At 47.0% G+C, this 27203-nt stretch overlaps 3 protein-coding genes across 4 annotated transcripts; 1 reads left to right on the forward strand and 2 right to left on the reverse strand.

Annotated features, from left to right (window-relative positions):
* The first annotated feature begins 240 nt into the window (after positions 1-240).
* On the forward strand, positions 241-7015 carry Akip1 (A-kinase interacting protein 1). Of its 2 annotated transcripts, XM_048360611.1 has the most exons (5): positions 241-584; positions 973-1053; positions 3196-3300; positions 4200-4337; positions 6278-7015. In XM_048360611.1, the coding sequence occupies exons 1-5, from the start codon at positions 384-386 to the stop codon at positions 6419-6421; spliced, it is 669 nt and encodes a 222-aa protein (XP_048216568.1). In that variant the 5' UTR covers positions 241-383; the 3' UTR covers positions 6422-7015. The 2 variants fall into 2 exon arrangements, with proteins under 2 accessions (XP_048216568.1, XP_048216569.1); XM_048360612.1 differs by lacking the exon at positions 4200-4337.
* Positions 7016-9461: 2446 nt separating this feature from the next.
* C13H11orf16 (chromosome 13 C11orf16 homolog) lies at positions 9462-18754 on the reverse strand. The gene is made up of 5 exons (XM_048360373.1): positions 18606-18754; positions 16185-16341; positions 14875-15112; positions 13426-14074; positions 9462-9651 (listed from the first exon to the last, which is right to left on the reverse strand). The coding sequence occupies exons 1-5, from the start codon at positions 18752-18754 to the stop codon at positions 9636-9638; spliced, it is 1209 nt and encodes a 402-aa protein (XP_048216330.1). The 3' UTR covers positions 9462-9635.
* Positions 18755-23578: 4824 nt separating this feature from the next.
* Positions 23579-24118, reverse strand: Ascl3 (achaete-scute family bHLH transcription factor 3). Its single transcript, XM_048361051.1, has one exon. It carries the CDS (start codon positions 24116-24118, stop codon positions 23579-23581), a length of 540 nt encoding a protein of 179 aa, XP_048217008.1.
* Positions 24119-27203: the final 3085 nt, after the last annotated feature.

Here is a 27203-nt window from a genome sequence, read left to right on the forward strand (position 1 = left end):
GGCGTGGCCTAGACCCTAAATCCCGCCCACTCCTCCGCCTTCCGCCAATGGCCTGCTCGACCCTAAACTCCGCCCACTCCCCCGCCTTCCGCCAATGGCCCTTAGCGCCAGTCCCTGCCTCCTTCTCCGGGAGCACTGGACGCATGCGCGGAACGGAGCTGGCCGAGTGAGAGGTTCCCTGCCCGGGAGGTGGGGGGGGAGGGGAGCCGCCGGAAGTGGTGGGCGGGGCGCGGGCTGGAATGCGCGTTGGGGGCGGCGGGCGGGCCGTGGGGTCCGGCCAGGTCCTGGCGGAGACTCCCGGTCGGAGCTGTGCCGGGTCGCGGCGGCCCTGCTGACCCTCGGGTGTCCTATGTGTGTGCCTTGCCCTGCCCAGGGAGACAGACATGGAGAACTGCTTGGCGGCGGCGGTGCTGAACGGGGTGGACCGACGTTCCCTGCAGCGCTCGGCCAGGCTGGGCCTGGAAGTGCTGGAGCGGGCCAAGAGGAGGGCGGTGGACTGGCCTGCCCAGGAGCGCCCCGAAGGCAGCGCGGGGCGCTCTTCCCGGGGGCCAGCCCCCGGTCCCCACGGCCTTCTCCCCGGGGAGGTGAGGACCCAGGGCCCGGCGAGGCCTGCTGGGAGCCAGGAGCCCCGAGGGGACGCTGCCCTTGGCGGAAAGATGGAAAGGATCAGACGGTGAAGGGGAAACGCTTGACTTTTGACAGGTTCTTGTTTGGGTAGCTGAAGAATACAGTACTAGATCCTGGTTTGCTTAAAATACAAAACAAATTTGAGCAAACCTATATTTTAGATCCTGGATCAATGGCACATCTGTCTTACTAAGTTGAAAACTTTTCCCAGTAAGATCCTTACAACAGTTCATTTAAATAATTTTTAAAAAACCCTTTTAAAAATAAAGACTTTTTTCCAAAATGCTGTCATTCCCCAGTAAGGAATCCTGTATCTCACCTGTGCCTTGCCATTTATTCAACTAGAGAGAAGAAAGGCAACCAACCCTTAGCACTTCCTTCAGAACAATGGCTGAATTCATGGACTATGCTTCAAGTCAGTGTGGGGTAAGTTGGTGTGAACCAGAAGCTCTGCCTCTGATCACCTCCATTTAGGGAGAATGGACTTACTCCTGCATCCTCTGCCTTCATGAGCATAGTAAGAAGTGGTCAAACCATGTATGTAGTAAAACCAAGTTAGAATGCATCCAACAAATATTCAGTGAATTGCTAATCCTGCAATCTTTGAAGACACAAGCAGTATACAAGCCAAAGAAGGTCTCTCCACTCATTTTCAGTCTAGTGGGGGAAAATAACTTATTTGATGAATTCCCCAGTTAATACTAGGCTAAAAAACAAAACAAAAACTTTAGAACCACTCTAAACTGGAACTAAGCCTCAGTACTCAAGCAATAGTGAAACAAAAGTTGAAACAGTAAAACAAAAGGTTGAAATAAAGATCTAACATAGATCTTCTGTTTGTCTCAAGTTCTGATAATACATAGTGTTTATATCCCTGTGGGTCCATAAACAGTTGTAGGTGTGACGAAGATGGTCATGTGAGACAGATGGCTGGTCACTGGTCAGGGATGTGTGGTTTACTGGTGGGAGCTACTGCCTGGCAATCCATTCTTATTCTCTGCCACTTCCTAGCTGAGATGTCTTTGGCCCAGTTATTCTCTCTGTCTTACCCAAGGCATGTAACCAGAACAATGAGAAGCCGAGAATGCACTGCAAGACATAATGGTTAATGATGTATTTTAACTTTGTGTTGTAAAATTAAGATTTCTGAAGTCCCAGTATGTATAGCCTGTTTCTTTGGTTTCTACTGAAAAATAAAGAGCAGCATAAAATTTGCTTCCTTTTTAGTACCATAAATGCATTGATAGGTGCACAGAGGTTTTGAAGTTCCTCTCCTGAAATTTATACCCTTAACATCTTTAAGTACCCTGAGGGAAGGTTGATCAAGGCTAACCAACATTGTAGGAAAACACTTTGCTTCAATGGAAGGTAAGCTCCCTCTTGGTCTCACACCAGATTTGATATTTTGTGAGACCATTTTGGCTGTCAGGATACTGTCTTATATGGGAAGAGGAAAAGAGCTCTGTTTTTGCCCTGCTTTTCAGTTTCATATGCCAAGACCTCAAAAAATTCTAACCTTTTCCCATCTTTTATAAAAAATCCCTATGATTCCAACCAGTGAGAAATGGCTTGGAGTATATTTTTGTTTTTATTTGTACCAACGTTGTTGTAGAAAAATCTGTGACTTTAGCTCTACTGTAAAGTGATTAACTTACCCACTTGGTTCATGGTTTAGTAAAAGGAATAATATTTGTCTTTGGTTTGAGGTTTAGCAAAATTGGTGTTGTTAGAGTTGGTTTACAGTCATGCATCAATTTAAGTCTGTTATGAAATGGAGCCTCAGAACCCATTGGCTTTCTAAAGCTGTAGAACAGAATTCTGAGTTTGCTTCCACTATTTTGAACCAGTCTGTAAAATGTATAATAAAATCTATGTCCTGGGTGCATTCTCTGGCTTCTCATCCTTCTAGACGCGCATGCCTTAGTCCTACAAACATTCAAAAACAAGCAGGCTTTTGATGCTTTCCTCATTAGTCATACTCAGGGTAAATCCCAAGGTTAACTTGGGACAGAGAGGAAAAAAACAAGAAAAATATAACTGATCTTCTGATCCTTTGGATTATTCTTCAGCGAGATCCCTCTTCTACTCCCCTGCTTGGGAACCCTGGGGGGAAGGCCTGTATAGATAGCTCTTGGGTTTATATTTCCTGTCCTTCTGTATTTTTGTACCTTATGTCCTTATCTGAGACTTGGACAGTAAACATCAAACTGTTCATCAGAATTTCTCAGGAGGAAATAAAAGGGTATGCGTTCTTGACTTTGGGGTAAAGATGGACAGATTGTTTTATCTAGCAGAGAACGTGGGCCCTGCCCATCTTTAGTTGGCCAGAGTTCTTGCCCTACAAAGGCAGCAGGTGGCAGCAAAGCCTTGCCAAAGGCAGTTTTTTACGTCCCCTTCCCACAGATGAAGGCTTGTTCTTTGACTTCAGAGGTCTGTTAAAAGGACAAGTAATTTATCTTTGCTCTTTGGCCTCCCTCCTTAATCACACTTTCTCAAGTGTCAGAGGATATTTTGAAAATGTGACCAGAATATCTTGTTACTCTACTGTCTTCCACATTACTTTTCTAGAAATATTCTTCATCTAAGCCAGAGGAAGGAGGGGCAACCCATGTCTTTCGTTACCACAGAGGGACGTCAGAGATACAACTGTGCACAGATTTACACCATGGTCAGGTGTGTATCTTCACTTGCCCTGTACTGGGCCTGCAGTCTCTCAAGATTGAGATCCTGTGTTTGAAACGTGTGTGTGTGTGTGTGTGTGTGTGTGTGTGTGTGTGTGTGTGTGTGCGCGCGCATGCTCCTGAAACCTGTGTCCTGGGATCCCTTTCCAGGCCTGGCCTGATCACTCCATACTTCATTATGCCTGACCTCCAGGGGTAAGAAAATTGGCCCTGTCAGTCAGTACAGTCCTTTCTAGTTCCCCCACTCCTAGGAGAAGATTATTTTATTTTCTGAGAGACTCTTAAAAGTCATCACTTTCTCACTTTAAATCTTTCCTAAAAGCCAGTAACCCAATTCCTGTTTAGAAAACCAAGGCTCAGAGAAGTTAAGCAATCCCTCTTGGTAGGTAGCAGGAAATAGGATTTAAACTCAGGTCGTCTGACTCCAAAGCCTGTGTAAGAATAAGTAGTAATCATGGGACACATGACTTAAAATGCCTCTAAATTTACCAAAAAGAGCCTTGATAACTTAGATGACAGCTTTAAAAAACTTAGAAAGCCAGGCACCGATGTCTCATAGCTGTGATCCTAACTAGTCAGGAGGCTGAGATCTGAGGGTCATGGTTCAAAGCCAGCCTGGGCAGGAAAGTCCGTGAGACTCCTATCTCTACTAAACTACAAGAAAAGGCAGAAGTGGAGCTGTGGTTCAAGTGGCAGAGCACTAACCTTGAGCACAAAAGCTTAAGGACAGCCCCCAGGCCCAGAGTTCACGCCCTAGGACCAGGAAAAGGGGGGGGGGGGCACTTAGAGTCATTTTAATGAGATAGGAGAAAAATTCTTTGCACTCCAAAAGTCAAAGCTTGGGCCCTACTTCATCAGTATTTCTACTTGTCTCTTCACCCTGTCTCTTAGATAAAAGACAGAGAAAAGCCACCCCTCCATGCAGAAGGCATCCATCAAACATCAGAGCTTGCTTCAGAGGCATCCCATCTGGTGAATGCAGCCCGGGAGTGTGCTGGGCTTTCCCACCGTTGTCATCCCGTGACTCAGGTGACCTGCTGACTACAGAGCTCCCTTCACTAGATCTGCAGTGCTTTTCAATTGGGATGTTCTTACACATGAGGGGAAGAGTACATTTCAGTTCAGTGTAAAGTTGTTTTCTTGGTATCCTTCCTTCACTTGAAGCTTAGGGATGCTCTCTGGGCCTGAACTCATAGTTGTGGTTGGAAAGAATGTGAAGTATTCACATTTCTGTTCCTGTAGCTCAGCTGGGCTGGCAGTGGGTCCTGCTAGAATTCCACCATCTGTTCAAGCAGCAGGAGGGCCTGACCCTTCTGCTTGTAAAATGCAACCATTGCTGAAATTCTGAAACATATATATTTGGTGAGGTATCAGATTCCAAAGCATTTGGAGGTTATTTGTTCCCATTTTCCACAAATGTTATTTGTAAAAAAAAAAAAAAAAAAAGTTATGAGGTTTTCACCTTTAGGTTAAAGTATTCATTAGTTCATGAGCCCAGAGGATTTTCAGAACTTGGAAGGACTGGTATTTTGAGGAAAGGAACTTCAGCAATAAATTCCTTACTTTTGTTTATATACAGGGTAATAAAAGGTGCCAGGCTTTGGTAGTTTTTAGTAGGCTTAGATGCCACTAAATTTACGCTAATCTTCATGATGTCCCATAGTATTGGAGTCATAGATGTTTGTTCAACACATCATCTTAATGGAGTATCCTTGGCTTTCCGTTGTCCACCAATAGTGTGATATTCTGATATACATTCATATCAGTTAAGTGTTAATAATTTTGCAAAAGCTGGGCATGAAAGTGTAAAACATAAAGCAGCTTTTGAAAAAGAATGGCTTTAAATCTGGAAGACCAAGTAGAGAGGGAATTTCACAAAAGTTCCGGTGTTAGCACTTACTCCACTCATGGAGTTTGCTGGCCAGCGGTCCTCATTTCGTCCCATGTGTAGTGTTAGAAGTGACAGCTTCTGCCTGTGGCTCCTTCTGAGCGTTGAGAGAGCAAGCGTGTAGAGGCATTCAGCTGTCACTTTGGCTCTTAATAGCTTTTTCCTAATTTATAACTTTGCCCTTTAACCATTTGAACTGAGACCCATCCTCTGACTGTGTTCTTGCTATGACCTTGGTTCCCAGCCATAGGAAAGTATAGCCTTAGAGGATGGTTTGTGCTCACTTCAGTTCTAAACACAAATCTTTCAATTATCTCCAGCTTCCTCCAAAGAATGGCTTTTGCCAGCTACCAGACTGCCCACTTGTATGTTCTTAGCTTTAGGAGAAAGTGCTTCATCTTTCTGAAAATGAATTTACCTAGCAAAGCACTAATAAAGAGTAGTTCTTATCATTCTAAGGGACACTACCATTGGCTCTAATGTCTGCTCACAAGTGCTACTGTCTTACATCTGATCCTCTAAACAAGCAGTTTCCTCCCTTTACTCCAATTAGTATTATTTTTATTAATACCTCATATTAACACTTGAGCATTTACAAAGTATTTTCACAGCTTTTGACATAAGTCATCAAGCATAAAGGCTTTTTTTTTTTTTTACATCAATGACAGCTGCTATTATATGACCAACCAGAGCCTTGAAAACAGGGTCCATCTCCCTCATTAGAACTGCATTCTTTTTTTTTTTTTTTTGGTCAGTCATGGGGCTTGAACTCTGGGCCTGGACACTGTCCCTGAGCTCTTCCACTCAAGGCTAGCACTCTACCACTTCAGCCACAACGCCTTCCATTTTCTTGTGGTTAATTGGAAATTAGAGTCTCACAGACTTTCCTGCCCAGGCTGGCTTTGAACTGAGATCCTCAGATCTCAGCCTCCTCAGTAGCTAAGATTACAGGTGTGAGACACCAATGCCCAGCTTAGAACTGCATTCTCTCTTACCTCTGGCATGTATGAGAGGCCTGGTAGAGGTGCCATGATGGCACTGAGATATGAAGTGTCTAAACTGTGGTATCCTCTTTTTCCAGGCTGAGGACGTCTCTAAGGACCTCTACATAGAAGTATATCCAGGGATCTATTCTGTTACTGTGGGCTCCAGTGCCTTAACCAAGATGACTCATGTGGTAGCAGTTGATTCAGGACAAAGTGTGGACTTGGTCTTCCCTGTGTGATGCTGCCATCACATCCTTGTTTTTCACAAAGCAAGAATAGTCCACCATACGATTCTCATCATGATGACACATTAGGCCTGCTTTTAGTACTGACTGTAGAGGATCGGACTTGCTGGGACCTGGAGTCTGTTTTAGTGCCCATTTTAACCTGAATGTAGACAAGTCCCCCATCCGCATTTGCCTGAAAGCAATAATGTGATCATGCTGTCTGAAGAATTTTTACTGCTGGCTTCCTAAGTAGAGGTTAATTATGATAATAAAAGGAGAAATTTGAAAACAATTCATATTTACTAGTACTTAAAAATGGAAAACACAGTGACCCTCCTGTTTAGGCTCTCTGAAAGATTGGAGAAGCTATAGACACATGGGCCCAAAGCTGGCCACGTCACCGTGCTGCCAGCTTCTGGGCCTCTCCTGCTCATCTGCTGGGAGGTCTTAATGGGGTAAAGATGCTGCTGCTTATTGACTGTCACGTGACCTGTGCTCTACCTCCCTCCACCGAAGGCCTTGTCAACCTCTTTTTGTAATGCCTCCTCAAGTATTTACCATTATAATCATTTAACTTGCTATAATAAAAAAATGCTGGGTGTGTCATTCTGGCTGTAATCTTGAAAAATCATTTGTTTTAGCTGGGTAGAGTGCCATAAACCTATAATCTGTTACTCTGGGGCTGAGAAACAGGAGGATCATGGCTCAAGGGCTAAGCAAGGCAGTTAGTGAGATCCCAAGAACAAAAGGGCCATTGCGGTAAAACACTTGCCTAGCCAATCCAAAGACCTGTGTTTAATTCTTGGAATTGGGAAAGGGGGGTGGAAATCAATCATTTTTAACAAATCACTCACGTGTCCCAAACTTTGTTAAAGCTGTTGCACCAATAGTACCTCCAAGTTAACTCACTTTGAATTGAGCAACTCTTTCCTCAGGAAAAATCCCAACATAAGACAAAACAATTTTTGTTGTGGGGCTGGGAATATGGCCTAATGGTAAAGTGCTAAAGTGGTAAATGAAGCCCGGGGTTCGATTCCTCAGCACCACATATATAGAAAAAGCTGGAGTGGCGCTGTGGCTCAAGTGGTAGGGTGCTAGCCTTGAGCAAAAAGAAGCCAGGGACAGTGCTCAGGCCCTGTGCATTTCCCCCACCTCAAGTCCTCAGCTCCTCCCATTATCCCCCAGATCCACCCATACCTAAACTCCCTGCCAGAGCTATAATGGGCCAATCCTATTCACCTACTTCTCTTTTAGCCCCAGAGCTATATAATTAAGCTACCACCTGGATAAGGTGCAAAGGCCAGCCGCCATGTTGCAACCTCTCCCATGGGAGATATGGCCCCATTAACAAACCTCCTTGTAAACCTTCTTCTGTCCATGGCTATCTCCACATGGTCCCAGGGATGGCTGGGACATATTCTTTCAAAGAGAGCATCCTGAGGGGCTGGGGATATGGCCTAGTGGTGAGAGAGCTTGCCTTGTATACATGAGGCCCTGAGTTCGATTCCCCAGCACCACATATACAGAAAACGGCCAGAAGTGGTGCTGTGGCTCAAGTGGCAGAGTGCTAGCCTTGAGCAAAAGGAAGCCAGGGACAGTGCTCAGGCCCTGAGTTCAAGGCCCAGGACTGGGGGAAAAAAAAAAAAAAAGAGAGAGCATCCTGAGTATTTATTTATTTATTTAGCCAGTCCTGGGGCTTGAACTTAGGGCCTGAGCACTGTCCCTGGCTTCCTTTTTGCTCAAGGCTAGCACACTACCACTTGAGCCACAGCACCACTTCTGGCCGTTTTCTGTATATGTGGTGCTGAGGAATTAAACCCAGGGCCTCAGGTATACGAGGCAAGTTCTCTTGCCACTAGGCCATGTTCCCAGCCCATCCTGAGTAATTTTAACTGACTATTTTGGGGTTGGTTGGTTTGTTTTTTGTTTTTGCCAGTCCTGGGGCTTGGACTCAGGGCCTGAGCACTGTCCCTGGCTTCTTTTTGCTCAAGGCTAGCACTCTGCCACTTGAGCCACAGCGCCACTTCTGGCCGTTTTCCATATATGTGGTGCTGAGGAATCGAACTTAGGGCTTCATCTATACAAGGCAAGCACTCTTGCTACTAGGCCATATTCCCAGCCCTTTAACTGACTTTTTTTACCTTCAGAACTGAATTATCACATATCTAAAACCATGACCCGAAAGTCCAGAAACAGCCCAATTATCAAACCTCACCCTATAGAAAACTCAAATTAGCTAGAACATAAATTTCACAGTAGGGCTGGGGATATAGCCTAGCGGCAAGAGTGCCTGCCTCGGATACACGAGGCCCTAGGTTCGATTCCCCAGCACCACATATACAGAAAACGGCCAGAAGCGGCGCTGTGGCTCAAGTGGCAGAGTGCTAGCCTTGAGCGGGAAGAAGCCAGGGACAGTGCTCAGGCCCTGAGTCCAAGGCCCAGGACTGGCAAAAAAAACAAAAAAACAAACAAACAAAAAATTTCACAGTAGTCAAGTCCAGATAATTAAACATAATCCTTTATTCTAACAACTTTATATTAATTTTTTAAATAACAGTTATTAATATTCTTACAAGGAACAGTAATCCCATGAACAGAGGGCCTCATAAAACAGACCTGTGGGCTGGGAATATGGCCTAGTGGCAAGAGTGCTTGCCTTGTATACATGAAGCCCTGGGTTAAATTCCCAAGCACCACATATAGAAAATGGCCAGAAGTGGCGCTGTGACTCAAGTGGCAGAGTGCTAGCCTTGAGCAAAAGGAAGCCAGGGACAGTGCTCAGGCCCTGAGTTCAAGGCCCAGGACTGGCAAAAATAAATAAATAAAATAAAACAGACCTGTGCCCACAATGTAGAGCAGTGGGTCCTTTAAATGGGAATCTTCACACACACACACACACACACACACACACACACACACACAGCCTATGGTGAACTTCATGGATTCGGTCAGCTTTCTAAAATTGTGTGCAAAACTGTGGGTATATACAATTTTCTGGGAAAGGGTCTTACCATTCTCAAAGGGTAAGTCTGAAGATCCTGTGTTGCCTGGCTCTACAGGGGTTTTAGTGTAAGGGGAAATCTCATCCCTCTGATGCTTCCCCCCTCTTACTTTCGATGTTCAACTTCCTCGTGGCTTCACACAGTTGCTTTCAGGACTAGCTCGTGTAGCTCCCACTACCACAGTTAGTACTCTCTCCTTTTTGTGCTTCTCTTCTTTTCAGATGTTAGAACATCTTGTTCCTGAACACAAAATCAGTTATGTGAGTATGCCACTGTAGTCCCAATAACAAATGACTAAATCAATGATCATTCAATCTCTTAAGTATCTGAGAATGCCTAGCATTGTTCTCTGGTTGGTTTTGTGTGTGTGTGTGTGTGTGTGTGTGTGTGTGTGTTTGTGTCTGCCTGTCTGTCTGTGTATGTCCACACACACACACGCCCTGCTGGTCCCGAGGCTTGAATTCAGGGCCTGGGAAAGCTAGTGCTCTACCACTTGAGCCACAGCTCCACTTCTGGAGATAGGCATGTCATGGACTTTCCTGCTCAGGCTGGCTTTGAACCATAATCCTCAGATTTCAGCCTCCTGAGTAGCTAGAATTATAGGCGAGAGCCACTGGGACCCAGCTGTTGTCTATTTTTCTTTTAAAGGAAAGTTTGTGTTTGCCATTTCTCACCATTATGTTTTGTGGAGTTATTTATCAGATACTCCAATTTAGAGTTGAGAACAAGTTATCGCGTATTTCACAAGTAGCCAGTCGGTAAAGCAAAGGAGATCAGCTGCCATGTTTAAGGAGTTTCTCCTTCAAAAGAAGAGATAGTAGGCTAATGGAAAAATAAGTTTTAAGAAATTGAGGAAAAGAGAAAAATAAAAGGAAATAGGACTTCTATGGGATAGGAGAGCAATCGAAGGAAGGACATAAACGTGTGGTGGTAAACAGGCACTCTCAGCACTAAGAGGCTGAGGCAGGCGGATTATGAGTTCGTGGCCAGCCTGGACTACATTATGCTACCCTGTCTCAAAGAATACAAAACGAAGGAATACTTCAAATTGTGTTGTTGGTTCTAAAGTTTGAACTCAGGGCTGAATGCTTATAGGACAAATACTCTACTGCCAATCCATATCTCTACCCCTTGTTTGTGCTGGTTACTTTATTTTTATTTTTATTTGTGCCAGTCCTGGGTCTTGGACTCAGGGCCTGAGCACTGTCCCTGGATTCTCTTTGCTCAAGGCTAGCACTCTGCCACTTGAGCCACAGCACCACTTCTGGCCATTTTGTATAAATGTGGTCCTGGGGAATTGAACCCAGGGCTTCATATATATGAGTCAAGCACTCTTGCCACTAGGCCATGTTCCCAGCCCTTGTGCTGGTTATTTTTGAAATAGGATCTTGCTTCCTATCCAGGCACATGCGGTGACTATAGTCCACCTGAGACTCTTATCTCTAATAAAACATTCAGAGAAAGCCAGAAGTGGAGCTGTGGCTCAAGTGGTAGAGCGCTAGACTTGAGCAAAAGGAGCTCAGAGAAAGTGCCCAGGTCTGAGTTCAAGCCCCATGACCAGCCCCTCTTCCCGCCCCCAAATGAGCTGGAAGTTGAGCCTGAAATGGTAGAGCACTATCTATGGGCAAGAATGCCAAGCAAGCAGGAAGTCTTGAGCTCAAGGTCCAGTACGAGTAAGGGGTGAAAAAACCCTACAGCTTGAATCCTGTTTTGGTCATAGACAAGGCAGCATCATAAAGGCTGGCAGCCCACAGTCCGGCCTTCCGGGGGCTATCGGGATCAGTGAACATACTGAATAGAACGAAAAGTATGGAGGGCAGAGGACCCCCACACAAGCTTTTTGTTTCACAAGAGCAAGAACTCAAGATGGAGAGTCAAACTTCAGTACTTGAGAGAATTGACACCAAGTACTCCCTTATCAGGTACTGCTATCTAGTACCGATCAAATCCCAATCATATTTTGGAGAAGCAACACAGCACATTCCCTGGACCAGAGAAAGGAAACGCTCTGTTATTTACCATTGTTTCCAGCCCTGCCTCACACTGCGTTTTGTCTTTGTTACTGCATCTGTGACAAGGGATAGGGAAGGCCCCTTGCTCCACACCCCATCTTTAGCATAGTTCCCATAGGCTGGGGAACATGTCTGGTGATGTCATCCCTAGCAATTGACCTTATGCTGGAGTGTAACAAGATTCTTCACCTGAAGATCCTGTAGATCTTTGTAGCCAATTATTAAAACTTATTTTTGAAGAGTTGACTCACTTTGGAGTGAGTCAATTTAAATATGAGTAGTGTATGCTTAGGGCCACGGAGAATGTTGTTTGGATTTAATTGCTATGGAGCAGGTTGTAGCCATGGGACACAGACACGGTATTGGGGGCGTGTCTAACCCCATGTCCCCTCAGCTCTGGTGCTGTCTCAGTGGCTCCCACAAACTCCCCTCTGGGGGACAGGTACAGCTTCTCATTCTCCAGCCTGTGCTATGAGGCACCAGAAGCTATGGAGGGGGTAGCACACATCACCGCCAGTTGGAAGGGCAGCTCTCAGAAGCAGCTGCTTCCAAGGCTTACCATTGTGAAATCCAAGGGACCAATGTCACAGAAGCCCAGGAATTTCCCCTCCACTTTATATTTTTAGTTTTCTCATTGAGGGGCAGGAAGAGGTCAGCTGTGCAGAGATGGGTTCTTGTCCTTCTAAATATTTCCCTATCATTAGTGGGGGAAAGATCCCTCATCTTGGAATCTGGGGAAACCCTGTAACCCCCATATGAAATACCAATGCATGCTAAAGCTCAGCAGCCCAGAGGAATCCCCCAAGCAAGTGTTCCACTTTTGAAATAAGTACACCATTTTCTGGAACTGAAGACCAATAAGTCCTTATCCCCAGGACAAAAGTGAAGTCATCATGGGCTTAGCACACCTCCTGGTTGAGCAGCGGTCCCAAACAAGAACCTGAAATGGGGCTGGTGCCTCATACCTGTAATCTTAGCTACTTAGGAGGCTGAGATCTGAGAATCATAGTGCAAAGCTAGCCTGGGCAAAAAAAGTGTGTGACTCTTATCTCTGATTAATCTGCAAAAAGCCGGAAGTGGCTCAAGTGGCAGAGCGCCAACCTTGAATGAAAAAGCCAAGGGAGAGGATGAGGGCCAGAGTTTAAGCCCAAATAATGGCACGTGTGTGCTCATGCACCACCCTCCCCCACCCCACCCCCCCCAAAACCCCATGCAATGGGTTTGTGTGACTGTGACTTAGTGATTCCCAGGGAAGACACTGTCTTCCACCCCTAGCCATGGTGGTCTCAGCACTCACGTCATGCTTCCCCAGATGTCCTTTCTCTGAACCTAAACCAGTGACGGGGCCCCAAGGCTGGGCTTTATTCCGACACCTTCTTCATACTCCTCTGCCATCTGACCTCGGAGTCTTCTCTTTCTGAGCCCCACTGATAAGCTTGGCAGCAGATACTTGAAAAAGGCTGTTTCCTGAGAGCCAGGAGGAGAGCACGGTCCACACAGGCTACTTGCAGAACCCACCAAGGCACGTTTGTCCCATGGTCCTCTGCTCCATGTAGAGAAGCGTGAGGATGGCTGCCAGCGCGGTGCAGCACAGTCCCTGCAGGCAGGGCCTGGTCTCCCCACGCCAACCCACGTAGAGGTCCATCTGCAGAGCGCAGCCTGCTGGCCATTGTTTGAGCAGCAGTTCTCTGCTTTGCAAGACTGAATTGGCTAACTCCGTGTGCCCTTTAGAGAAAAATCAAAGCTCTCAAGATGGGGAGGAGGGAGCATCCACAGAGCGTGGCAGTGCCCTGTCTGAGCTCAAAGGCCAGCCCATCCTTCCTGTCTTGTTCGTAGCTTACATGGAAGCCTGTCACTTTTCTCAGCTGCTCCTTTCTTATGGCCAGCTCTCAGTTATCACATCTGAGCCCCAAAAGAGCACAGGTGCGTCCGATTCCTGAGGGCCACACGGAAGGGAGACAGTGGCCTTTGCCTTGGAAGATAGCCCAGGCCCTTGATTTACCTGGCTTCCCCCGAACGTGGCTCAGGCCCAGTTCTTCTCCAATACCTCCACGGGGGCGGGCAGGGGCCACGCTGCCTCACAGGCTTCACGGGAAGGACAGGGTCAGTGTTGACTGCTCTGTCCACCATGGGTCTCTGGGGAAGGCCCGTCTCCAGATTATTCTCAGAATCCTCTTCCTCCCCGGAAGAAGAGGACAAGGAAGGGACAGCCATGGGAGAGTACTCTGCTCTTGCCTCATCGTTGGGACCCTCTAGGGGCAGGAGCTGTGCCTTGGGCTCCCGTTCTGAGTCTGGGACTTCTCTAGCTGTGAACGCTGGCGTCCTAGTTAGAGGCCACCAGGTAGGGCCTGCCAGGGGGCACCGGCAAAGGCAACGCTGGTACAGCCGCTGGCAGCAGGCATGGGGGTGGCATGAAGGGCACAGAAACGGAGGGTCCGCAGGAGGCCCCTTGGTGGGGCATCCAGGGACCGGCCTCAGCAGGGAGCAGCAAGGGGGCCAGAGGGGTTCGGGGTGCTCCTGCATGCAAGGCTTCTGCAGCCTGTCCACAGCCCTCCTCCAGACCGCGAGGGGCACCCGCTTGACCCCAGCTAGAGGCACTTGAGCTGTCACGCCATTCCAGAAGTAAACGGTGATTTCTTCTTCCTTTGGTGCTATAGAATGGAAAAGGGAAACATTTTGTTATAATATCTTTTTAGGATGAGGGATCTCCTGTCCCTAGAGCCAAAGCTTCAGCCCCATCCCTCTACCTGCCTGGCTCTCACAGGCCCCCCTCTTCCTGGGAGAGCCTGTGGGAAGAATCTTTCCCACCTGGGCCACACCGACCACCACTTCCCCCTCCCTGTCTTCCGGGCTACAACATGGCGGAGGGACCCATTTTTCATGGGAAGCCAAAAAGCTGCCACAATAGAAAGCTCCTGTCATTCTGTGAGTGGCACTTGTGCTGCCTGGCATCACAGAAACGGCCAGGCGGGCTTGCGTGGTGAGGGACGGGCTCTCGTACGAGCCCAGGAGAACCCCGCCATACTGCAGTTCAGCTAGCCAATATAGACATGGTAGTTTTAGGTCATTTTCTCTGATTTGAAAAGAATTAGGGCTAGGAGTATGGCTTCGTGGTAGGGCACCTGCCAAGCAAGCATCAAAGCCTTGAGTTCAAACATCAGCACCACCAAAAAAGAGAGGGGAAAAATGTTCATGTTATAACCTGAAGATACAATCCCTGCATCTGTTGCCGCCTCAGAATTAAGATGTAAGTAGGTGTGTACATTTTTTTTTTTCCTTTTTCTGACAGCGCTGGAGATCAAGCCTAGGGCCTCATGCATATCAACCACGTGCCACTGTGTCAAAAGCCCAGGCCCAGAATTCTTTCTTCAATTGCTCTAAGATCTGACAGCTGTGGCCCAATCGCCAGCCTGGCTCTTGGGAATGGGTTGGTGAGAGCAGTTTCCTTTACCTCTCTGTGAGTCTCCTCTCCTCTCCAAGCCTGAGAGAACAGTGCCAGGGCCATACTGCTGTCGGTCCGGTCCCCAGGGAGCCAGCACTTTGTCCCCGGGTTGCAGTGAGTATGCCACAGATGGTGAGAACCGAATGACATCTTCTTCTAACACTATACTATGCCACTGGGCTGGCAGCTTTGGGCCTGTGGCAAGGGGAGCCTCAAATTTCACAACCAGGCCCCCTCGCCTCTCTACCTGTGTGTGGGAAGGAAAGCAGAATACAGTCTGGTATTAGCCAGAACCAATGCTCCAGAACAAGGCTCTGTGTCTCCATTATGAAGAGGACCCTGAAAAGAAGGGAAGAGGCTGGGAGGTGGAGAATGCTGCTTAGAGCCCGTTCAAGCAGAGATAAACAGCCTGTTGCGGTTCTAACTCCTTGCCACCTCCATCTCTGGTTTATCTCTTTCTGCCTTTCCTTGCCATTCTCTTCCTTTTTCTATTTTTCTTTCCTCCTACCAAATTTTTGAGCTGAAAAAAAAAAAGCTTCTTCTTTTTTTTTTTTTTCTTTTTTTGGAGTTACTGGAGATTGAACTCAGGGCCTCAAGCTCTTATCATCCAAGCCACATCTCAGTTCTTTTGTTCTTAATGTGTTTCAGAATCCATGCTTTTGCCTAGACTAGCCTAGAACTGTGATCCTCCTATCTCTGCTTCCTAAGTAGCCATGTTTACAGATATGTACCGTCACACCTAGCTGTAATTCTTGAGAATTCATCTTCCTACTGCTGATCCACATTCACATAATCTGACTCTGAAAAGTGCTGAGATCTGAGGATCAAGGTTTGAAACCAGTCTGGGCAGGAAAGTCTCTCTTTTCTCAAATTAACCACCAAAAAAGTAAGGAAGGAAGGGGGGAGGGAGGGAAGGAGGGAAGGAGGGAGAGAGAAAGAAGAGAAAAAAAAGAAGTCTGAAGTCGAGTTGTGACTCAAGTGGTAGAGCACTAGCCTTGAGCATAAAGCTCAGGGATAGTGTCCAGGCCCTGGGTTCAAGCCCTAGGACAGGGACTAAGATAAGAGAGAGAGAGAGAGAGAGAGAGAGAGAGAGAGAGAGAAAGAGAAAGAGAGAAAGACAGGTTTCTGTCCATTCCATTTATAACGCTTTGTTATCCTGCCCTAGCAAAGTAATCATCTCAGTGATGCTCCGTTCTCACTTCTACAACCTGGCCGGGGAAGATCTGTTTTGACCTTTGGCTGCACACCCACAACAAACCAGGTAATACAGGGCCACCCAGAGGAGCACTCCAGGGAGATGCTAGGAGCCGGGGGCTTACCTCTGGAGTGGCTTTTATCTGAGCCAGGTAATAAAAGCCATCTGGGTTCCTTCTTGCCAGGACCCAGTTTCCAGCAGCATCTCCAGCTTCTCCTGGCTGGCTGAGCCCCTGCCATGCCGAGTCAGCAGCGTGGAGACCAGGGTGATAAGAATCATTCCTGGGAAAAAAAATACAAACATAAAATTAGCTGGGTGCTGGTGGCTTACGCCTGTAATCCTAGCTATGCAGGAGGCTGAGATCTGAAGATTGTGGTTTGAAGCCAGCCTGGGCAGAAAAGTCCCTATGAGACTCTTATCTCCAATTGACCACTCAAAAACTGGAAGTGGTACTGAGGCTCAAGTGGCAGAGCACTAGCCTTGAGCACAAAGAAGCTCAAGGACAGCACCCAGGCCCTGAGTTGAAGCCCCATAGCTGACAAAACAAAACAAAGCAAAAAAAAAAAAAACCATGAAATTAAGCGGAGGAAACACAAGCCCTAGAGACATGGAGCAACTTGTTCCATACTTACATCTGAGTAGCACGATGTTCATGTGAGGAACACACAAGCTTATGACTGACAGAAAGCCATGTGGCATGAGATGAGTAAACTTGCAGGCGTAGTTGAAAGTGACGACAGGGAAGTAGACAGTTGTTTGGTTTTTTTGTTTGTTTGTTTTTTGCACTGGGGGTTTTGGTTCAAGGTAACCAAATGTAATTAGCTCTGATATAGTTAAGTTCATTAATGCTTGCTCTGAGATCGGACAATACACCAAGAAAAGGTGCTTGGCTAGGAGTCCCCAGGCAGTAGGTGAGATTCCAGGGTGCGGCATAGAAGTGTGGATGAAAGTGCCAAAGGAACTCAGTGGCAAGCCTGGGGCTGTGAGGCAGAGGAGGAAGTGCTGGAGCAGGGTCAGCAGTGCAGAGGAGCTGGCTAAGGGTTTGTGGAGCAAGCCACGGAGACACCCCTTCTGGGGAATCACGTGGACAAGGCTTGCTGGCCGCTCCCGCTAGAAGAGCTGGAGATGGAGGGTTTGGGTTTTTGAAGAAATTATTTTGTGAGCAAACATGTACAAAGATGCTTAACTTAGCCTTCAACAGGATGGTCCAATAGGTGAATTAAGGGAGCAAAGTGGGGGCTGGGAATATGGCCTAGTGGCAAGAGTGCTTGCCTCATATACATGAAGCCCTGGGTTCAACTCCCCAGCACCACATATACAGAAAACGGCCAGAAGTGTCGCTGTGACTCAAGTGGCAGAGCAAAAAGCCAGGGACAGTGCTCAGGCCCTGAGTCCAAGCCCCAGGACTGGCAAAAACAACAACAAGGGAGCAAAGTGGGTGCTAGTGGCTTACACCTACTGCATCAGCTACAAGGGAGGCAGAAGTCAAGAGGATCACAGTTTGAGGCCAACTCAGACTGAAAGACCCTATCCCAACCAATAGGTAGACACAGGTGTCTATAAGCCCAACTACATCAGGACACATAAAGAGAAGGATCATGATCTAGTCTAGCCCAGGCCTTAGAAACTGAGCCTCACTCTGGAAAATAACCCGAGGAAAGAGGCTGGAGGTGTGGCTAGAGTGGTAGACTGTCTACTCAGCACGAAAACCCTGAGTTCAAACCTCAGTGCCACACTCAGGAACACCTATATAAAAGGAGCAGTTAAGGACCATCGTTTTAGGTGGAATTTCCCTTCCTTGGGGAGACTGAATAAAATAGTAGCATGGACCTGATCCCAGGAACTCAACACAATTCCTGTGTGCTGCAGGCTGAGGTCCCTTCCCCTCCTCTAGTCATATTTTAGACGGCTGACTGAGAATACTAGTCGGGAAAATTGTGGGCAGTTGAAAATCCTCAGCTGCCATTTCGGCTTCGGGTCAGGACGCTGATGGCTGTGAGCTCACTTAGCCTCTGCGCGTCGGTTACCACTTAGCCGCGAAGAGCTGGAAAGCACCTGGCACATGCGCAGCTCAGTCTATGGGTGTGTCCCTCGCCCCCTACAGTGTCAGGGATTCCTGAGGGGAAGCCATTCTTCTCTCTACAACCTCCCAGCTTGATGACCACTGAAGTTCATATGGAATAAATGCCCCACCTTAGCTGAGAGTTGGAGAAAGCCTGATTTCTCCTGTGTACTACAGCGTGCCTCATAGTGGATGCCAAAATGAGCTAGAAACTGCCTGACTGCTCATCCCTGCCTGCCTTCTCTCACACAGGCCAGCCATGCCAGCCACAAATCGCCTGCATACAAGTGGGACAAAAGCCCCATCGCCTGGGGGTATGGTATAATCTGTGCTAACAGACTTAACCCCCCACTTAAATTATAACCCAAACAGTAGAGACCCTTCGGCCTTCCCAGGAAGCAAGTCAGCTCGCTCACGGAGCACATTTAGAAGCAGGAACACAGGAAAATGGGAAAGGGGGGGCAGAGGCTGGTGAGCGTGTACCTTGTGAGCGTGTAGTGCCTGGGGAGGCAGGGCGCTCGCAGGGCCAAGGGGCAGCTGAAGGAGAGGTCCCAGGGCGGAGTGGCCTTCAGCGTCCTGGCCACACTGCAGTATGTGGGCAAAGGCAGCCCAGCCTCAGCGGAGGGTTGCATGGCCTTAGGAGAAACCACCTGGAAAAGCACGGCCATTATCAGAGCGGCAGCCTATGGTCCAGCAGAGGGCGCCTAGGCGGGCGGGCTCCGCTCTGGGTTCATTGCATCGGGGCCCAGGCCTGTCATCCCCACAGACACCCAGAGTTTCCTCTTTGGATCATCTGCCTCAGAGACCTTAGGTCAGGAAGTAGCAGAGCAGAAGCTGTGGTTTTCAGAGAAACCCTGCTTTAAGTCCTTCTCAGGCTGTGTGCTCATGTAACTTCTAAAGCCCCCAAAGTTACTGCTTAGGAGATAGCACACAAGACACCTGGTGGATACGTAGGACAGTAGTCATTAGGCTTTTCCTCCTCCCCAGCAGCAGGGACTCCTGGAAGCAAGCCCATTCTTCTCTCCACAAACCCTAACCCATGCTTCAGACCCCACTCCCAACCCAGTCCATCTACGGGACTAACTCTGGCCCCAGACTCCACTGAGATCCAGGGCCATTCCCTCCACCGACTTGTTCACAGGTGACAGCTGCCACCCACAACCCAACATGACACTCAGCTGTGCTAGCCCACCAGAGTCCTGTTTGGGGTTGCCCCCACTCAAGTCTACAGACCTGACCCCCTAGGACTTACCCACACCCTCAGCTTGACCTCCTCCTCAGCCTCCGACCCTTCCAACGGTCAGGGCTCAGGGCCTCAACCCAACAGATTCCTGGTTGCTAAGCAGGGTGCCAGGCAGGTTGCCACGGCTGCTAAGCAGCAGGGAACACGGGGATTATGCAGGCGCTCGGCCGTGCAGAGGGGTGGCAGGAGGCTGAACATAGTCTCTTCCTTCCTTTCTGGAGAGAGGAAGAAGGAGGGAAAGGCCAATCAATGTACCTTCAGTTTCCGAAGCTCAGGCTGCCTGAGGAGGTGTTGAGATGTGTCAGGAGGTCCACAGAGACTCAGGGCTGTTATCTGCTGTGTGTTATCCGCCCTGTGTGGCCACTAAGCTGGGGTGGAGGGAGCCCCTGCGGAACCTAGAGACTCTAAGAGTTTACCCTACCTTAAAATAGAGAACCAAAGGGACTGGACATGTTCACAACAGAGAGAGGACTCTACTGAGGATCAGAGATGGAGCGGACCCCAGAAGTGTACAGAGGGGACACTGGTGAGCAAGGGAACGGAAGTCTAGATGGTGTGACTATTGGAACATTCAGGAGAGGAGGCTGCTATTTGAGGCCCCTGAAGTTTACACTGCCCTTGGAGAATACCAGAAAACTATGTAGGGATATTTGTAGTCTCACCCACATCCATTCCCTTCTTCACTAGTTCTGTGTTGAGATCCATGTGCCAGCTAGACCACCAGCTCCAAGGGTAAAATGTATGTGAAGCAGCATATCCCATCCTCCTGAGGACAGGGACTCAAGGCCTGGGATATTCCTGAGCCTCCCCAGTCAAATTAGTTTTATTTTATGTATGTGCCTATCCTGGGGCTTGAACTCAGGGCCTGGGCACTATTCCTGAGCTTGTGGGCTCAAGGCTAGCACTCCACCACTTGAGTCACAGCTTCACTTCTGGGGTGTTTTTTTGTTTGTTGTTTTTTTTTGGCCAGTCCTGGGCCTTGGACTCAGGGCCTGAGCACTGTCCCTGGCTTCTTTTTGCTCAAGGCTAGCACTCTGCCACTTGAGCCACAGCGCCACTTCTGGCCGTTTTCTGTATATGTGGTGCTGGAGAATCGAACCCAGGGCCTCATGTACACGAGTCAAGCTCTCTTGCCACTAGGCCATATCCCAGCCCTTGTTTTTTTGTTTGTTTGTTTTTGGTGGTGAGTTGGAGATCAGAGTCTCACAGACTTTCTTGTTGGGGCTGGCTTTGAACTGTGATCCTCAGATGTCAGCCTCCTGAGTAGGTAGGATTACAAGTGTGTGCCACCAGCACCCAGCAAGTCTCAAGACTTTAGCTGAGAATTTTGGATTATAGACTTTCTCTTTGTTTCTATGCGTAAAGAAGCATATACGTCTAAGAGGTTCTAACAGCCTTTTGGGAAGCGTTTTCCAGATAAAAGTCATAGAGGATAGACCTAAAGAAAACAGGTTGTTAGTATTAGTGTTGAATCCTCAATTGTGTTAATACACTTCTTTCACTGTGTGTGTGTTTTGTTTTTTGTTTTTTTTTTGCCAGTCCTGGGGCTTGGACTCAGGGCCTGAGCACTGTCCCTGGCTTCTTTTTGCTCAAGGCTAGCACTCTACCACTTGAGCCACAGCGCCACTTCTGGCCATTTTCTGTATATGTGGTGCTGGGGAATTGAACCCAGGGCCTCATGTATACGAGACAAGCACTCTTGCCACTAGGCCATATCCCCAGCCCTCCTGGCTTCTTTTTGCTCAAGGCCATTTGCTCTGCCACTTGAGCCACAGCGCCACTTCTGGCCATTTTGTTTTTGTTTTTGTTTTGTAGGGTTTTTTTTTTTTTTCAGGAAGAATGGGTGTCCTGGGAAAATTGAAGTGTAAATATTTGAGATAGGATAGAGAACTTTGAAAACTTAAGTACAAACATTTAAGCAACATGGCAGTCCAAAGGAAGTAAGAGGCATTTTGGCAACAAAGTGACATGAAGTGACTTAGAAAGAGCATCGTCTGGAGACATGACTCAAGTGATAGAACACCTGTCCAGCAAGCACAAGCCCTAAGTTCAAGCCTCAGTACTGCCAAAAATAAATAAGTTAGGAAGAGAGAGAGAGAGAGAGAAAGAGAGAGAGAGAGAGAATCAGATAATAGTGCTGGCAAGAACAGAGCCCAGGAGTTCAGAGGGAGATGGTTAACAATACCCAGACACACCCTGTAGAAAATGGAATAGAAAAGTAATAACAAGGCCCAGCACCAGTGGCTCATGCCTGTATTCCCAACTATTCAGGAGGCTGAGATCTGAGGATCATGGTTCAAAGCCAGCCCTGGCAGAAAAATCCCCGTGAGACACATATCTCCAATTAACTCCTCAAAAACTGGAAGTGGCGATGTGGCTCAAAGTGGTAGAGTTCTAGCCTTGAGCAAAAGAGCTCAGGGACAGTGCCCAGGCCCTGAGTTCAAGCCCCAGGACCACCACTACCAACAACAAAGAAAAGTAGTAACCCAAAATTTACTGACAACTATACCTAATTTGGGGCTCTTTGCAGGACATGGGGAATGTAGGATGAATAAGGATGATATCCATCTACTATATGGCAGAGGGGTATGTAATGTGTATAAAGATAGCAAGATAGGAATCACAAAAGATTGTATATATATATGTACATATATATATATGAGAGAAATATATCATATGCAAGTAATGGCTAGGGAGGCGGATGGGAGAGATTTCAAAGAGACCTGACAGTGGAGATGAGTGTGACCGGCAGGGCAGGGCGGAGGAAGTCCTGACTGGCCCTGGTGACAGATGGGCCTTGGCAGTTCAGGGAGAGCTGAGTAGCCATGGCAACAGAAACATTTTTTTTTTTTCTTTTGGCCAGTCCTGGGGCTTGGACTCAGGGCCTGAGCACTGTCCCTGGCTTCTTCCCGCTCAAGGCTAGCACTCTGCCACTTGAGCCACAGCGCCACTTCTGGCCATTTTCTGTATATGTGGTGCTGGGGAATCGAACCCAGGGCCTCATGTATATGAGGCAGGCACTCTTGCCACTAGGCCATATCCCCAGCCCAACAGAAACATTTTTTTTTTTTTTTTGGCCAGTCCTGGGCCTTGGACTCAGGGCCTGAGCACTGTCCCTGGCTTCTTCCCACTCAAGGCTAGCACTCTGCCACTTGAGCCACAGCGCCGCTTCTGGCGGTTTTCTGTATATGTGGTGCTGGGGAATCGAACCTAGGGCCTCGTGTATATGAGGCAGGCACTCTTGCCACTAGGCTATATCCCCAGCCCCAACAGAAACATTTTTGACGGCATCCTGCCAAGATGTGAGGTGGGGACTCTCCGAGGCAAAGGAAAGGCCTGAAAGCTGGAGGTTGCCCCTGGCATAGAGAAGATAGAGCTTGGAGAAGCTATGCACACCTATGATAAAGATGATGACGAAATGAAAAAAAAATGAATGGCTATGATTACTCACGAGGTGTCAGGCACAGTTAATCCTCAAAATAAACACTTGGGGAGTTGTTTTATTGTCAGTTTTGTGAGTGAAGAACCAAGACACTGAGAGGAGTAGGGGGTGATTCTGCCACCTGAGGCAGTTAGATTCCAGTTTCCCCTGTAGTAAGCTATCCTAGGATGTCTGCATGCAGGGAAAAAGATCTTCAAATGACAAGTTTTATACACTTTTGCCTTCACTGAGATGCTTTCTCCCCATGACTTCTTGTCTACGCCAAACAAATAAAATGCACCAAGCTGACAAATCAAGCAAGGTTCATTTTGATAGCTTAGCGCTGTCATGCCAGAGTGTCCCAAGCTCTGGTCAGACTTGTCATGCTTTGGGGAGAGCTTGTCACAGCTCAGACACTGGCCCAGTGGTGTGGGGGCACGGTGAGGTACACAGAACCCTGAAACTCCCACTCCCGTAGAGTTCTGGAAAGAAAGGAGCAATAGAACCAAATTATATTAGCTATATGTGTGGAATTATTGCAATGAAACCCTTCACATTGTACAACTACTATGTGCTACAGCAGTGCATTTTAAAGAAATGAGAAGAGCCTTTCCCCAAACCCATGCAACCCATACTTTAGCACATCTGAAAGGCAAGCAGGTAGTAACAGGCGAAGCTTAGCATGGCAGTTACTCTCTGCCCATCTGGAAATCCATTTAGAAGAAGCTATGGAATAATGGCGAAAGAGACTGCATTTTGTGAAATTACTTGTTTGGGCTTGGAAATGCTGACTCAAATGATTCTAAAAAGAGGGTCGGTGTGATGGCTGGAGGTGGCCATTAAGGAAGAGGCAGCCCCGGGGCGATTCTTCGCCTCGGCTTCTGGGTAGAGGAGAGACTGCAGGTGGTTAATGTACTTGATTGCAGCCCGGAGGGTTTCCACTTTGCTGAGCCGCTTCTCCAGATACTCCTCCGGCAGGTGATGTCGCAGCTGGGCGTAGCCTTCATTGACACACTTGACCCGCTGCCTCTCCCGCTCGTTCCTTTTCCGGATGAAGGCGGGCCCGTAGGAGTAGTCACACCTTCTGTAACTGGGATAAGGCATTGGGAAGGGGAAAGGGCAGGGGTCACAATAATTCTCCATGATCAGGGAGTCACTGGAAAAGGGCAGTAATGGCAACTCCTCTGGGTAAGGTGAGGGCCCCTGGGACTCAGGATAGAGATGGAGAGTGACCAGGGGGTCCAGGTACAAGGATCTGGACAGTGGCAAATGGGCAGATTCAGAGAAGACAGAAAGTTTGTCTGGCAGGTTCGAGTAGCTTCTATTGTCCATCGCTTCCTCTTTAACCTAGAAATACAGCCAAAGTTATTAAGTTTACCAGATCAAAAGACAGCAGATGTTTACTTCCTTGGAGATCAGTATTTTAAAGACTTCTGCGTTGATAGTTTGTGAACTCCTTTGGAAAAGCAGATAGGCAATATCTATATATCGACACACGAATAAATGTACTCACTGCTTATACATATGTATATGTGTATACACACGTTTATATGTATATATGTATATATATATTTATATTTGTGGAGTTCCTTTGCTAGTCCTGGGGCTTGAAGTCATGGCTTAGGCTTCTTTTACTCACTCTACCACTTGAGCCACAGTGCCATTTCTGGCTTTTTCTCTTTATGTGGAACTGAGGAATCGAACCCAGGGCTTCATGCATGCTAGGTAAGCAGTCTACCACTGAGCCACATTCCCTACCCTCGTTTTTGTTTTTAAGACAAGGTTTTTACTATGTGGCCCAGTCTGTCCTACAATTCATAATGTAGACAGGCTGACCCTGAACTCACGATCTCCTGCCTTAGCCTCCTGAGTGCTTGGATTACAGGTGGGAACCACAATACCAGAGGTCCATATAACCAGCAGTAAATAATATCAAATCACCTGTGAGAAAGTTCTTGCCCTTCCTGTCATCCTTCATTTCCCATAACTACAAGGTATAGCGTTTGTCTGATATATTTTTTTTTCCTCAAATTTTTATTATCAAACTGACGTACAGAGAGGTTACAGTATCATACGTTGGGCATTGGATACATTTCTTGTACTGTTTGTTGCCTTGTCCCTCATATATTTTCCACACCAATGGAATGCCTTGTAATCCTCCTGGGACAGTAAGCAATGTTATGTAGCAAGTATCTAATATTAACTTCTATTTATTGTGAAGATTTACAATAGTGATATAAAGTTCTATTTCAAACTGAATATCTGAGTGAAGAATGTGAATTGCTTAAAGAAAAATAGTAAGTAAATAATAATAAACACTACACAGATATACCAATGATCATGAAGCTGTATGCAAATAACGGAAGTTGGGAAATACTAAAACTCCACAATACTCAAATTATGGGGCAAATGATGTGCTAACTTCAGAGGCATAGCTTTCTTAAGTAATATCTGACATGCTGAGGTAATAAAAATAAGAAAGGAATTTTATTTATTTTTATTATTTAGCCAGGGTATCACTATGTGACCCAGGCTGGCCTTGAACTTTTGATCCTCCTGTCTCCTTCTCCTGGCTGCTGGGATTACAGGAATGTACTACTATGTCCAGTAGGAATCAGTTACTCCTAAAAATTGACTATAAAATTCCTTTAGGTGAGAACATATTAAAAACAGTCAAGTTTTTACTTCTATAGAACTTTAATTTTATTGGGTAACATGGTGAGCTATATTTAGGGTTTCATCTATTTCCTCTCACCCTACCCCATGGAATATGGTCTCTCTCTCTCTCTCTCTCTCTCTCTCTCTCTCTCTCTCTCTCTCTCTGGAGAGGCTTGTGCATAGTAAGTAGGTAGGTACTTCACCATTGCTCTACGTCACCTACCACACTGCATTTTTTCACACACACACCCTTTTTAAACTTATAACAGTAATAAAGTGGCCACAATAGATTTTCCAGGGCATCATAGTTACGTAGGAGATACAGTGGTATCATAGAACATTTCTTTTCTTTCAAGTACCTTTGGGTATTTAGTTTAACTTTTTTTTGGGGGGGGGCAGTCCTGGGCCTTGGACTCAGGGCCTGAGCACTGTCCCTGGCTTCTTCCTGCTCAAGGCTAGCACTCTGCCACTTGAGCCACAGCGCCACTTCTGGCCATTTTCTATATATGTGGTGCTGGGGAATCGAACCCAGGGCCTCATGTATACAAGGCAAGCACTCTTGCCACTAGGCCATATCCCCAGCCCCATAGTTTAACTTTTTCTTTGCTTTATGTTTTTAAGCAAGCCTCTTAACTCTCTGAGCCTCAGCTGCTTCCTGTGTCCACTTGAGATAGTACCTAACCAGGAGGGTGGTTGTGAAAAGTAAATGAAAACAAAACCCAACCATTTTGGAGTGAAGTAGCAAGTAGTAGAGTCCTTGTCTAGTAAGCGTGAGGCCTGGAGTTCAATCCCTACTACCTCCAGAAATACACACACACACACATACACACACACACACACACACACACACACACACACACACACACGTTGATACACCAAGCACATTTTCCTCTTTATTTCTTCATGGGTGAGTACTTTGTACAGTCTCCCTTTCTCTGCACCTATAGAAAATGGTTTTACATTTTTCCTCACTGTGGAGAATCAACACATTTGTTGAGCTCTGAAGAACACTGCTAAAATTGAAAAACAAAACCAACTTAAAATGTATGGACCCCCCCCCCCCCCCATAAAACAAGGACATATAGCTTTCTGTTAATTCCTGGGGGAAAGAGGTACTTTCCCGTGACAGGCATATTCAAAGGAAAAGAGGCAAAATGGGCTGGGAATGTGGCTTAGTGGTAGAGTGCTCGTCTAGCATGCATGAAGCCCTGGGTTTGATTCCTTAGCACCACACAAACAGAAAAAGCCGGAAGTGGCGCTGTGGCTCAAGTAGTAGAGTGCTAGCCTTGAGCAAGAAGAAACCAGGGACAGTGCTTAGGCCTTGAGTTCAAGCCCCAGGCCTGGACAAAAAAAAAAAAGGCCTCCAAAGCAGTGCTACCACTTATAAACAGGTCAAGATTAGATAACCGGGACACAGGAGGAACTATGAGGGCTGCACTACATAATGGGAGGAGAAGTTTCCAGGAAAAGCCTCTTTCTAAACCAGGATGGGGAGGATAAGTAGAATAGATTCAATTAAAAATAAAAACAGAGCAACAGGAAATGAAGAATTCCAATTCCTGACCCAACGGCCTAAAATAAGTCAAAAATCTCTAGAAGAGATTCTGTCAAAAAAAAAAAAAAACATTGTGAGAGAAACTAGTTAGGAGAAATTCATTAAGTCAAGAATTCTTTGCAGCAAGTACAAAATGAGGAGAAAGGGGACTGCCTGCATCAGTGCACTTCTAACCGCCTTCCGTCTCCCTGCAGCTGACAAGCC

Source organism: Perognathus longimembris, chromosome 13 (genome assembly GCF_023159225.1).
Source record: "Perognathus longimembris pacificus isolate PPM17 chromosome 13, ASM2315922v1, whole genome shotgun sequence".
Taxonomy (NCBI): Eukaryota; Metazoa; Chordata; class Mammalia; order Rodentia; family Heteromyidae; genus Perognathus; species Perognathus longimembris.